Genomic DNA, 13,920 nt, shown 5'->3' on the forward strand with positions numbered 1-13,920 from the left:
ATGAACAATTTCCATCACTACTTACTTTCATGTACTGTTACACAATAATTTCACCCAACTATGATAAAATATTTAAAAAAAAGTAACCTGGCAAAAAATAGATATTTTAAAGAATTTCAAGTTATTATACGGATAAAAAGTTTGTTTTCAGAAAACTCGTCATACCAAAACTTTACTTAAAATAAAAATCTATGTGTTATTACTTTTAGTATACTGTGTATAAACCTGGTTAGTCATATCATTATTATTGCTTTTCCTTGTTAGACAGCATTTCTCTAATTACATCAGATGTAGTTTTGCTTACAAAATAATTCGAAACATATTTGCCACGAGATACCAAATTTGGCGGAACTATTGTTGTATTTTCCAAACCGTGATTGTTAGGATTTTCTGTAGCAATCGCTCTATAGTTATTATCATCCTTTTCATAATTTTCGTGGTATACTTTTGCTCCTTTGCAACCTAGGCAAAAGGATTTGTAGGATGCTTGGAAATCTAAATCATTTAGTTGCTGTTGGTGGTAGTTAACACTATTGCAATAAGTATAAGGGGCGTATTCGTGCGTATTTTTAACATTTGAGACTGGGAAAAAGTCTGAAGAATCTCTATTATAATTATAATAAGCCCTATTATTTATTTTATCATCACTCGCCCCATTATTTATTTTATCATCACTCGCCTCATTATTTATTTTATCATCACTCGTCCCATTTTTTACACTAATATTACTCTCCGAAATCCATTCCCCATGATTTATAGAGTTAGTAGCGACTAAATTTTCTGTAATATTTGCCACATGTCTTGAGGATTCTCGAAATTTATTACTAATGACATCATTTACGCTTAAGTATGTAGTTTTATATGGTGCTGTGTTTTGAACTTTATTGTTTGTATTAATATCCCTTCTGCCGAAGGTATCACTACCTGTCAAATCTATATAAACCTTTGGCCCATATGAGTGCGTTTTAAATTTAGATTCATGGTGTTCTGAGTCAGCAGCTTTTAATTTTTCTATTTTGCTATTAATATTTGGCCACGCCAGATGATACTTATATTCTATTAAAAACTCTGGCTGTAGCTTTGGTATTTTTTTTAATAGTAGTTTCTTTCTTATTTTTGTATTTTTCCTACTTTTGTTATCACTAAAACTAGTGTAATTTTGTAACGAGAAAGTTTGCGGTAATAAAATGTTACAATTATCACCTGTTCTTACGTTATTAGTGGTGAATTCTGTTATATTTAAAACACCATGATTTATTGGACAAATATTATCATCAATATTAATAACAGCATTCACACCATGAGTTACATTAGAATAATCGCTGATGTCATTGTTGTTTTTAAAATTATTACTATCTAAAAGTTCATCTGCTAGCTCTTTCCAAATATTATGATCAGATATACAGTTAAGCTCAGATATAACATCAATATAAGGCTTTAAAACCGCATGGTTTTCTTTTAGTGTTTGAAAACAAAAGTTTTCGTATTCTTTAAAAGTCACACCAACAAATGATTTAAATATACGAGAAAACCTATTTTCGGTCAAGAATAACTGTTCTTGGAATTTATTGTTCAAAGTGTCATTCTGGAACCCATTTTTGGATTTAAAGATAGTTTGAGGGGAGGTATTAAGAAAGTTGGTATCATAGGGTGCAGCATCAATATATTTGTTAATCTTGATATACCTTTTTTCGCTACATCCTTCCATTTCATTATAATCTAAAACACATTTGTAAAGTGTGTAGAAGCATGCTGTCGCCACTTTATGTAATTTACCGTACTCTGAAACAGACAACTGTCTGTTCATGTATATTTTTTTAGAATGGTATTCATTTAACAGATAGTAGTCTTGTTCATAAATGCTTTTGGCATTTAACTTGCATATATTCTCTTTGTATAGCTCAATAACAAATTTAGGTAAACAACCACCAGATAATTTCAAAGGGTCTGATATCAGCACAGGTAAAATATACTGCTTTTTTGATTTATCGGCTTTTTCATTTTTCCTAGTAAACTCAGGTCTAAACTCTATGGAATGGTTAATAATTTGCGACAAGATAGCTATAAAATTGCAGACGTCAGCCCGTGAGAATTCTTTTGTTGAGGAAAAATCCATTTTCATTCTTCAATTATTTTATTTTTACATATATGGGTTTTCAAAAACCCTCTTTAATTTATTTCAATATGTCAGCACCCAAAGCATGTATTTAAACTAAAAGATCAGTTTTAATTATATAATTATGTTAAATACCAAAAGATAATAAGATATAATTCGTGATTTGTATATCATTTAGTATTCCGGAAGAAACATAGAGATAAAAATAGAAAATAAATTACTTAAATACTTTTCCCTTGTTTACCTAGTTAATAAAGGTTCTAAGAATAATATCTTTTTTTTTTTTTTTGATCAAAGTTAAAATCAGATTTTGTTTACTTTTTTATTTTTAGTTTTGTTATTTTGATTTTAAAAAAAAAAAAAGATTACGGATGACAAAATAATTGTTCTCTAGGTTTTAATAACTCACAAAAATTAATTGAGAATATATTGTTACTGTAACACCCATACTTGTTTTTTACTTACAAGGTCTAATAAGTTGAACTGAGGAGAGAAGAAAAAATGGTGGTTCAAAAAAAATAAACTGTTTAAATAAATAACAAAATTATAAACATTTGAGGAATTCGTAAATATTACAATGTAAAAATAAAATATATTTGGTAAAAAGTTGAATTAAATTATTTTTTTACTTGTGGTAGTTTATATTACATTTTCTGCATAGATTTATAAGAATATATATAGTTTGTTTTTTTTTTAATTTTTGACAGTTTGCTAGTTTTTTATCCAAAGTTTTGATAAAATCATGACTTTAGAAAAAGATAGCAGCTTACTTCTTTATAGTTACTTGTTTTAAGTGTGCTTATTGAGTATAGTCCATGGCTATTTTGGTTTAAAAGGGAAATATTTCAAAGTTTTAATAATAAACCTGTAGGGAACCCCTGAATGAAGTTAATAAGATAAATTAAATTATTATTTAGGTGCCATGCCACGTTAAAAAAGAAAAATATTTACATATTCGTAAATCAACTTTTGTTATTAAATAAAATTGTCGTAAATTAGATACTCATGCACTATGCATTAACAATAATCATGGCATCTAATTTTGTGAGGATGATAATAATAATAGGAACAATAAAAACAACAATAGGGATAATATCTCAGGGAAAAAGAATTTTGAGGTAATCACGTTCCAAATAAATATTTTTAGCTAATGTTTGGATTATTTGTAATAACATAACAAAACCATAGTATTAAAAGGTTTAGTAGCAAGATATTATTTATTTTGATAACATGATCTGCAGATTCTATTCTATATGAAATATAATAGAACTGGTGCTTTATAGTAATTAAATTGGTTGATTTTGTTTTTTTTTTTTTTTCTTTCTTAACATGAACAGTTGATAAAATTGTGATTTTTTCGACAATATAAACAAGAATTTGTAAACATTTTTTTCTGTATAACTTAAAAACCTCCCCAGATATCAAAAATAGTACAAGATTTTTAAAAAATTATTTAATAAATTGAGAAAAGAAAAGAAAAGAAAAGAAAAGAAAAGAAAAGAAAGAATCATACGTTCAAAACTATGTATGTGTTTTATTGCCCCAAACATACGAAACATTGTACTATCTTTTTACGTAAACATGAAACTTTGGGGGTTTTATTTACGAAGATGCTAGAAATAGAAATATTGTAATTGTTTTATAATTATTATGCATATTTTGATATCATTAAGTTATTAACTGAAAAAAGAAAAAGAAAAAACAAAGAGTTGCATATTTTGTCGTAAATGTTTAAGATGAGGTAATTTAAACAATAAGAAACTTTGGTTGGTTTTTAACTGCAACATAAAAAAAAAAAATTTATTTTGAGAAAAAAAAAAAAGAAAAAAAAAAAAGAAAAAAAGAAAAAGAAAAAGAAAAAGGAAAATCAATCTCGGACAAACAGGGAATAAAACAACAATCATTTAAAATCGGTCTCGGACAAATAGAAAATAAAAAAAGCTTTATTTTTTCTGTTTTTTTTTTGATTACTTGACAATTTAAAACTTTCGCAAATCTTAAGCATTACATAAAATACTACGAAACGTAAAATAAAGCTTAAAAAAATAAACAATATGAAAATACATTTTTATTTTCTGGCTAAAATATAAAATGTCCCCCATTCAACTCTCAACTTCGTATCATCAGTCCAGCCAAATTCTTCTTTCAACTCATTGACAAAAATATCAGCGATGTCTTTACCTTCTGATCCATACCTTTGTTGCCAAATATGACAGATACTCCAACTAGAAATATTTTTTCTAAAATCAGCTATAGTATAGTCGTCTCTAGCAATTTGAAAGGCGGTTTTTTCATTATTTTTCATTGGGACATAATCAACTCTAATTACATCTGAAAACATATCGGCTGGAACTTTAATATCTTTGCAAAAATTTTGGAAAGTAGATTTACCGGGTTGCGGCCAACATGGACCTAAATATCTTTCGTCATCAAAAACAAATTTTTCATAGATTTCATTTGCCTTTGGATAATCAATAAAGCTTGGTGACATATAATTCCAAATAGCCAATGTACCATTAGTTTTCAAAACTTTATAAGCCTCCTTAATAAACTTTTCTGTATCAATCCATTGAATGGCTTCTGCACAAGTTACCAAATCAACTGAGTCTGCTGGAATAACAGAGCTCAAGGTTTCGGCTTTAGAACACGAAAATTTTATAGTTTTTTCAGTATTTTTTTTTTCAAAGTCCTCTTTCAAATCATTGGCCGGCTCCAACATTTTAGTTGAAGGGTCAGTCCCAATAACATGATCAAAGTACTTCAATAAGGGAAAGGTACTGATACCTGTACCACAGCCAACGTCGACTGCAGTTTCTCTTTCACCCTTATGATAAGAAAAAATTTCTTTATACAAAGATTCAGGATATGTTGGTCTATTATCCTGATAATATTGCGAATCAAACTTCTGATCTTTATATACAGACATTTTATTCTATTTAAGATTTTTTTGCTTTTATGTTTCGCTGGTGTTATGATACTTCTTTGGATATTGGATAAAGTCAAGCTTTGTAAATATCAAAAGTATACTTCATTCCAAATAAATGTCAAGATCATTTTTATTTTGCCCCTTTTTATATTGCTAGTTATTTTTGAATGAATTTATATCACAAATTAATCTATTTTTAGAATTAAAAATTTTTTAACAATTAGTCCGGGTATCAGACTAATGATTATTTAAAAGCCGTCGCAATTTTTTATTTTTTATTTTTTATTTTTTATTTTTTATTTTTTATTTTTTATTTTTTATTTTAAAAAATCTCACGAATTGTTACATTAAACTGATGTTGCAATCAAAGCTAAACATAATCAGTTTAAATAATCCACTGTTACATTTAAAATTAGAAAATAATGATAAATTAAAAGAAAAAAAAAATTGTATCAAAACTAATTTTGTAAAAAATTACTGTAACAACACTAACAATTACAGATTGACTTTCATGTACTGTGTGCTATCCTCGATGATATACCATTCATCCATGTCCAATTTTTGGTCAACCTTTAATATATAAACATTATTAATTTCAGAAAAATGCACATATTTAACTCAATTACATTAAAAAATGAAAAATAAAATATGAAAAATTAAAAAAATAAACAAGAAGCACTATAACCTATGATTAAAGTTAATGAATTTTTCACAGCAGAATTAGGCTCAGACTATGTTGCTAAATTTATTGCCAACAAAATCAACGAATTCCAACCAAATGAAACCAAACCGTTTGTGTTAGGTTTACCGACTGGATCTTCGCCTGAAGGTGTTTACCGGAAGTTAATTGAGTTGAACAATTTAAAAAAAGTTTCCTTTCAACACGTGGTAACATTCAACATGGATGAATATTGCGGGCTATCCCCAAGCGATGAACAATCGTACCATCATTTTATGCATACAAAGTTTTTCGATCATGTTGATATCAAGCCTGAAAACATTCATATTTTAAATGGGTTAAGCAAAAATCGTGCTGAAGAATGTGCTAACTATGAAAAGATGATTGCTAAATATGGCCCCTTTCAAATTTTTATGGGTGGTATAGGGAAAGAAGGCCACATAGCCTTTAATGAATCTGGCTCCAGCAGAAACTCTAAAACTCGTGAAATTCAATTGGCTCAATCCACCATTGAAGCCAACTCTCGATTTTTCAACAACGATATATCTAAAGTGCCAAAATCTGCATTGACTGTGGGTATTTCTACTATTCTAGACAATTCAAAAGAAGTCATTATTTTAGCATTTGGAACATCAAAGGCCGATGTTGTTTCCAAAACCATAAATGACAACATAGATTCTAAAACACCAAGCACTTTTTTAAGGGAACATCCAAATGTTACCTTGGTTGTTGACAAATCTTCTGCTTTATTGCTACATAAAAAATAAATTTATCAGAATATTTTATATAATATTTTTATGTATTTTTTACTTCAGAATAAAAATTATGATATTTACTTAGTGTTTGAAACCCATTATCATGTAAACTATTCAATTGTTTCCCCTCAATATCAACAATGTAACATGGATATTCTGTCCCCTGTGTTCTGCTTTTAATATACATTAATGCTGTGCAGATTAATCCGAGCTTAAATACTTCAGATAATGTATAGTACAATGGATCTATGAAATGGCCAGCAATACATGAATAACCTACATCAGCATCACCTGAATCCAAAAACGGATAAAATTTAGCAAATTTGGAATTGTTATTAAAAACAATCAAGCTTCCCACAACAGATCTCTTATTTGGTTCTAGAGCAACAATGATGTTCAAATTACCATCGGCCAAGTATTCGTTGTCATCGGATAAAAGACTCTGATATATTTCCAAATATAGCTCATAATTTTCTGCCACTGGCGCAGATTTCAATACATGCTTGTTTTTGTAACATCTAATTATTTCTTCTGGGTTTTTGCAAATGTCAAACATAATACCAACCACTTGTAGTTGGCGAACCAAATTTTCGGATACCTTCCAACTTGAAACATCATCCAACTTCAACAGGTACCTCATATCTCTATAAATATCCCTCCTTATAACGGAGTTATTTTCATTACCCCTTTTTTTGAACAAATCAAAATCCCAGGAAAATGATCCAAAAAAGTTCAAGCTGCTTCTATTCTCTTCGGTGGCCTCCAAAAGTAAATCGTTTTTGATATAAAGTTTTGGAAACTCACCGCATAAATAAACTTTGAAACAGCTGCACTCGTCAAAAAAGTATTTCATTGTCCTTGTATATAAATGGCTTCCAATGGAAATTCCCCTTTTATTCTTATCAACTAAAAGCAACAAAATATTCCCAATACACGACTTAATATCTTCGAAGTCAGTACTGATCCATGTGACAGAAATGCCCAATATTGAATTGGAGCTTGTATTCCGAATAACGAAGCAAGTCAGTGCTTGGTTTTCAGTTTTGAAAAAATTTTCCCAATTTTTTAATGATATATCAGATGCCGAATAATCCACTATATTATTATTTTTTAGCAAAGTAATCAGCTTATCCCAATCTCTCGAAAAATTAAAAGTTTCCACTAGCCAACTGTTTTTCCCCTTTTTATCGGTATCCTTATTCCTTTGCATATCTAAAGTACCAAGCTTACCATTTGACATAGAAATCCCAGGTATTTTGCCAGTTGGTTTTAAATCTCCAAACAAAACATGTGGTAAATTCGACAAGGCATTTTTCGTGTAATCGTAAAGGCAAATGTAACCAGTAGGCGTTGTTCCAAAATTAATATCATATAAAAAATCTAATGGCGAAGAAACACTAATTATTATCATTTGTGCCGCTTTGTTTCTCGCCCTTGTTTGGTTACAAAGTATAAAGACATGTTTGGCAACACCTACTTGATACAAATTTCTTGTTGTCTCTGCAGACACGAATAACACCACCTTCGACTTTAGTATGAGTTCTTCATGGAAAGTTGTTAGACCATTAGAATTGTAACTTTGATGTAAGACTTTGTACCCCTCTTTATAGGCGGCCAATTGCCTTCCTAGTTCCACGAAAACGTCTTCACCATACCGTAAATCCTTATGCATTCCATTTGAGTTAATATGTGATCTGTTACCGTTCTCGTCTATCGTTTCGTATAGTGGGGTGATTAATGGGGTTAATAGTAATATGGTATTTTCTGTTTCTAGCCCAGGTTTCAAAAAATTTGTTATTGGAATTCCATTATCTCTAACTATAGCAATTGACTTTTCATAGGCTAATTTGGATAAGAGCCTATCTTCTTTTAAAGTTTTAGAACTTAAATCCTTCAAATTTAAAACTTCGGACCATGAGGGCAATTTTTTCTGCAAGTTTTCTATTTTGGCAACAGAGTCCTCCACTACTTTTTTTTCTAATATATTATCTGCTATCACTGATTTTAAAGCATTCATTGCTTCTTCTTGGATCTTGAAATTACTACAAAGCATTACCAAATTGCAACCCACAGAAAAGGCAGAGATGCATCCTTGGACAACACCAAATGTCCTATCTAAAGCTTCCATTAATAAACACTCGCTTACTATAACACCTTCAAAATTCAAAGTTTCTCTCACTAAATTATTTACAATTGTTGGACTTAAACATGCATGTATAGCATTTCCATTTATCCTAGGAACAGCACAACCGCCAACCAATACTGAATCCAAAAGATCTTCATCTATGAGATTTTTATACGGGACCAAATTAAAATTTAGTAGTTGTTCTGTATTCTCCAATACCATAGGTAATTCTACATTAGAATTAACTGTGGCCGACCCATAGCCGGGAAAGTGTTTGCCACAATTAAACATGCCAGTGTCTTTAAAAGCTTTGGCCGCGGCTTTACCAAATTTTGTAACAACGGCTGGATCATAGCCAAAGGATCGGACTCCAATCATTTGTTGTTGTAAAGGATTTATGTTTTTTAAAACATCCAAAACAGGACCGAGATACATGGAAAACCCAATTGACTTTAATTCTATGGCAAGTTTCTTATAAACTTGATAGACTACTTCTTCGGACCCGGTTGAAGCTAATGCCATTGCACCTGGGAATTGTGTAAGATATTTTTTGTCAAATAATGAATTTAACATTCCACCTTCTTCATCGATGCAAAATATGAGTGGGTATTTGTAACCTGAATTAAAGGCTAGCGTTTGTAAATCCTTTAACAGCTTTTTTGTTTGGGATGCATTGATAAAGTTTTTCCCGCTCAAGATCATTGAGCTTACTCGATATTTGGTAATTAGTAGTTTAGCTTCATTTGTGACTTCAGTTCCATCAAAACCAGTCAAAAATAGCTTACCTACTGTATCTATTATTTCTTGCTCGTTTTTGTACATTCTATTTGTATGTCCGTTATTTTCCGAAGAGCTTAACGTATCAATACTATGGATGATATTGGGATAAATTTTGGACATTTTTTTTTTCTTCTCTTTTCTTTTTTTCTTTTGATAATTAACTTTATTTTAATTGATATTAGCTAGATATATATTATTTGCTTATTTCGGAAAAGTAACGTTGTGCTTTTTAGATGGTGAAAAATTTTAGTTGAAAGTTGTTGTCTGTTTATGTTACATTTTTTTTGATGGTATTATTTAGAGATTTATGTGATTTTATTTATATAAAAAAGTTGCAAAAGTTTATTTTTTGTATAAGTTAATTAATAAATTTGTTTCTTTTTTTGATAAGCAAAGCGATTCTTTTTTAATAGAATGAAAAAAAAAAATCTTATCTAAAAATTATTTTTTGATGTTGCATTCGCCCAATTTTTTTTTTGTTGATAAATTTCTCGCAAAAGATAACAAAAAATGTAACAAAACACAATGCAACCCAAAGCTTTTAAAAAGAAGATCTAATTTAATGTTTCCAAAAAAAAAAAAAAAAAATGAAGCAATCCAAATAACAAAATTCCATCTCTTCACACTTCCCTTCTTCTAAACATATATAAGCAGCTCTTTTTTTAGAAAGATGAAAAGGAAAAAAAATTTCAATGTATACTATTATATACTCCATTCCAATTAATATTCTAATTAAAAAAAAAATAATACCCAATAAAGATCCAATAAAAAAAAAATGACGTACAAAAAGAATATTTTACACTTTACAAATTGTTTTGTTGCTGATAAAGGTATTTTATCTAATAGAGATTTGTGGGTAGATGTTGAAAATGGTATAATCATTGACAAACCTCAAATTACGGACGATTATATTGAAGTTAATCTAGAAGGTAAAATTATCGTAGCTGGCTTTATGGACATCCAAATCAATGGCTGCTTTGGTTTGGATTATTCCACTGTTTTCGATTGTGTGTCTGAAAAAGAACAATTTATCCAAGAATATAATAATACTATGCAAAAAATGGTACAATATGGTGTAACTAGTATTTGTCCAACAGTTACTTCAAGTTTCTCTGATGTATATAAAGATGTTTTACCCATAGTTGGTTCTAAAACCAGATCATCAGAAAGAACTGATTCATTAGGTGCCCATTTAGAAGGCCCTTTTATTTCCAGGCAAAAAAAGGGGTGCCATCCACCAGAAACCTTGGATACAATGCAAGCAGGGTATAAATCTGTTTTGATGAGGTACGGCAGTAATTTTGCTGATTATACAGCCATTATAACGGCTGCTCCTGAAGTACAGAATGTTATTCAAACCATGAAAGATGTATTGGACAAACATCCTAACATTGTCTATTCTATTGGCCATACAATGAGTGATTTTGATACTGGTGTTCAAGCAATTGAAAGCGGAGGCACCATGATGACACATTTGTTTAATGCAATGCCACCATTTACAGCAAGAAACCCTGGAGTAATTGGGCTTATTGACTTGCCCAACACTTATAAAAATATAGACACCCCTTATTATGGTTTGGTGGCAGATGGTATCCATGTGCATCCTAGCGCTATCAAATTGGCTTATAATTTAAATCCTGATAAAGCCATATTAGTTACTGATGCAATGTCATTGATTGGTTTGCCAGATGGTTCGTATATAAGGGGAACTAGTAAAAACCAAGAACAACAAAAAATTGTGAAAATAGGACATAGGTTATTATTACAAAACACAGAGACAATTGCAGGAAGTGCCACTCATTTATTGGATTGTGTAAAAAACCTAATGAAATGGACTGGTGTGCCTTTGGAAAAGGCTTTGGTAACTATAACCAATAACCCATCTAAGTCGTTAAACTTGCAAGCTTCCAAGGGGTTTTTGGACATTGGTTGCGATGCAGATTTGGTCATTTTGGACTCCAATACGGATATTTCTATGGTTTATAAGCTAGGCCACAAAGTGTTGTAAATTTATTTTTAATATGCGTATACTTTTTAGGATATCCACATATACTTGTAATAATAGGAGTTTGTAAGTATTAACTAATATATTCTTTGCCGAGAAGTGTTGAAAAGAAAGTAGCTAACATCAATAACAAAACGACTATTGAATAAAAGTTTAATTAAAAAAAAAAAAAAAAAAAAAAGGGTGAGTATTCTAAAGTTTTTAGTAAATCAATTTTTTTTTTTTTGTTTCACGGTATATGTTATTATTTCTGTGCGTTTATAATCTACAAGAAGATAAATTAATAATTTAGTATTAAACAACCTTTTAATATTTTCAAGTTTATTTTAGTTTGACTTTAAAAATGTAAAATAATAAAAATATTAAAAAATATATTAAAAAAAAAAAAAAAGAAATTTTTTTGTCTTGGTGTTATAAATCATATTAAAAATAAATAAATAAAATAAATAAATAATATATATAAACAACTTTTATAACTCTGTTAATGAGTTTTCATCTTTGTCGTTGACAAAAATAGTGGTGTTATTAATTTCTGCATAACAATCATAATTTTTGAATTCTCTAGCTGGTATACCTCTATGATACATGATATCTAATTCTTCGTATGATCTACCAGAAGTCTCAGGTAATCTGAAAAAGGACCAAACTGTACAAACGAAACAAAAAGCCCCGAAAACAAAGCCTGTTTTACCTCTTAAGTTACCATTATCAGGATTCAACATATATGGAACTACAACTGTAGCCACAATGAAGAATAAAGCTTGGACTGCTGTAGCAAAAGCAATAGTTTTAGAACGAACATTCATAGCACTATTTTCAGAGATAATAGTAAAAGCGGTAGCTCCTGCAGACATTTGATAAATAAAGTTCCAAACCAACATCAAAGAAGCTTGTGCATATGCTAAGGACTCATGACTAGTGTAACTTTTTGGACAATCTAAAAATCCAATAACAAACAAGACTGTAGTTAATAGCACCATGCAAACATTGTAGATAAACCTTCTACCAAAATAAGACAAGAACACCCATGCAGAACAGGTGGCTGCAAATCCGATAGCAGCAGAGCCCAAAGCCAAATCAAAGGAAACAGATGTTTTAATGTCAGTGGCAATGGAAAAAAAATAGGTGGAGTAATTGACAGCAAATGGAACACCACAGAAAACTTGTATACTGTATACTACAGTTGCAACTTCTGTTCTCCTTAAATTACTACCCTTGAACAAATCCCAGTACGAACTGCTTTTTTCTAATTCGTCTTCCAAGGAAGTAGTATTAACAATAACCATCAATCTGTTTTCAACAATTTCCTCGCTAGCCTTTGGACCACATATTTTCCTAACGGATTTTTTGGCAGCATCCATTTTACCCTTACGAACCAACCAGTATGGCGATTCTGGAGCAAAGGGTAGAATAACTAAGATCAGAACTGGCCAAATAAATTGAATAGCAAAGGGCACCTTGTAGGCCCACTTGCTAGTGTTTGTGGCAAACCCATCAGCAACACCATTAGCAACAAATTGACCAATAACAAATCCCATATTGGTTAAAGTGGTTAAAACACCACGTAATTTGATTTGAGAAATTTCTGAAGCATAAGTTGGACCAATCAAAACAACAACACCCCAGAAAAGACCTCCGATAATTTCACCTGCAATTAAAACACCTATATTTGGTGCAAAGAATTGCCAAAATACAAACCCAATACAACAAATTAAAGTAGCAGCATATGTCCATTTTCTACCAAACCATTCCATGGGATAAGCGCCAAATAGACACCCGATAACTTGCCCTATGGGACTACCCATACCTAAAGCTATTTGTACAGATGATTGAACCGGGTACGTGCCATCTGAACCTAAAACACCAAACTTTTTTTGAAAAGCTGGTAAACTATAAAATGAAGCAATAATTTGTCCATCATAACCAGCCATAACAACACCTAGGGTAAAAACAGATGACCATAAAATTTCACGAGGATATTTTCTAATAGCTGTTAAAACAGAAATCTCTTTTTCTTGTTCAACATATTGCTTTGATTGTGAAAATACATTTTCTATTTCTATTTCGTTATTTTCGAGCACAATACTTTCAGTATCCTTTCCCACTACTTTTTCTGCAATTTTCAGTGCTGAATCCGAATCCTTACCTACTAGATTTGACATTATTTTATGTATATTTGAATATTTGAATTGGTTTATTTTTTTTTTATTTTTCTAAAGGGGGAAAAGAAGATATGGAACGAATTCTAATTTGAAAAATAAAGAATTGAATTAAATGTTTTGGAATAATAATATATATATATATATATATATGTTTATGAAAATGATCTGTTTATTAATTTTTTTTCTTTTTTTTATAATTTTGAACATAGTCCTTATGCTTTACTGACTTACAGTTTCGAGTGCAGATCAATATCTCATATTACTATTCATTTTTTTTTTTTGTTGGTTGAAGGTATAAGTGAAAATAAAAAGTTTGATGCATTTAAGATGGGTCATAAACATGAACAAGATAAAGCGTTTACAAATGAAAAA

The 13,920-nt window shown here is 30.1% G+C and overlaps 6 protein-coding genes across 6 annotated transcripts; 2 read left to right on the forward strand and 4 right to left on the reverse strand.

Annotated features, from left to right (window-relative positions):
- Positions 1–244: 244 nt before the first annotated feature.
- SCDLUD_004971 (uncharacterized protein) lies at positions 245–2,122 on the reverse strand (the record flags this gene model as incomplete). The annotated part of the gene is made up of 1 exon (XM_046081635.1): positions 245–2,122. The coding sequence occupies one exon, from the start codon at positions 2,120–2,122 to the stop codon at positions 245–247; it is 1,878 nt and encodes a 625-aa protein (XP_045932582.1).
- Positions 2,123–4,184: 2,062 nt separating this feature from the next.
- SCDLUD_004972 (class I SAM-dependent methyltransferase) lies at positions 4,185–5,042 on the reverse strand (the record flags this gene model as incomplete). The annotated part of the gene is made up of 1 exon (XM_046080619.1): positions 4,185–5,042. The coding sequence occupies one exon, from the start codon at positions 5,040–5,042 to the stop codon at positions 4,185–4,187; it is 858 nt and encodes a 285-aa protein (XP_045932583.1).
- A 687-nt stretch (positions 5,043–5,729) lies between these two features.
- SCDLUD_004973 (glucosamine-6-phosphate deaminase) lies at positions 5,730–6,488 on the forward strand (the record flags this gene model as incomplete). Its single annotated transcript, XM_046076989.1, has 1 exon — positions 5,730–6,488. The coding sequence occupies one exon, from the start codon at positions 5,730–5,732 to the stop codon at positions 6,486–6,488; it is 759 nt and encodes a 252-aa protein (XP_045932584.1).
- A 28-nt stretch (positions 6,489–6,516) lies between these two features.
- On the reverse strand, positions 6,517–9,501 carry SCDLUD_004974 (conserved putative glycoside hydrolase; the record flags this gene model as incomplete). Its single annotated transcript, XM_046076864.1, has 1 exon — positions 6,517–9,501. One exon carries the CDS (start codon positions 9,499–9,501, stop codon positions 6,517–6,519), a length of 2,985 nt encoding a protein of 994 aa, XP_045932585.1.
- Positions 9,502–10,156: 655 nt separating this feature from the next.
- SCDLUD_004975 (conserved putative N-acetylglucosamine-6-phosphate deacetylase) lies at positions 10,157–11,389 on the forward strand (the record flags this gene model as incomplete). The annotated part of the gene is made up of 1 exon (XM_046076865.1): positions 10,157–11,389. The coding sequence occupies one exon, from the start codon at positions 10,157–10,159 to the stop codon at positions 11,387–11,389; it is 1,233 nt and encodes a 410-aa protein (XP_045932586.1).
- A 467-nt stretch (positions 11,390–11,856) lies between these two features.
- Positions 11,857–13,548, reverse strand: SCDLUD_004976 (uncharacterized protein; the record flags this gene model as incomplete). The annotated part of the gene is made up of 1 exon (XM_046080620.1): positions 11,857–13,548. One exon carries the CDS (start codon positions 13,546–13,548, stop codon positions 11,857–11,859), a length of 1,692 nt encoding a protein of 563 aa, XP_045932587.1.
- Between the last annotated feature and the right edge of the window lie 372 nt (positions 13,549–13,920).

This window comes from Saccharomycodes ludwigii, chromosome VII (assembly GCF_020623625.1).
Source record: "Saccharomycodes ludwigii strain NBRC 1722 chromosome VII, whole genome shotgun sequence".
Classification (NCBI taxonomy): Eukaryota; Fungi; Ascomycota; class Saccharomycetes; order Saccharomycodales; family Saccharomycodaceae; genus Saccharomycodes; species Saccharomycodes ludwigii.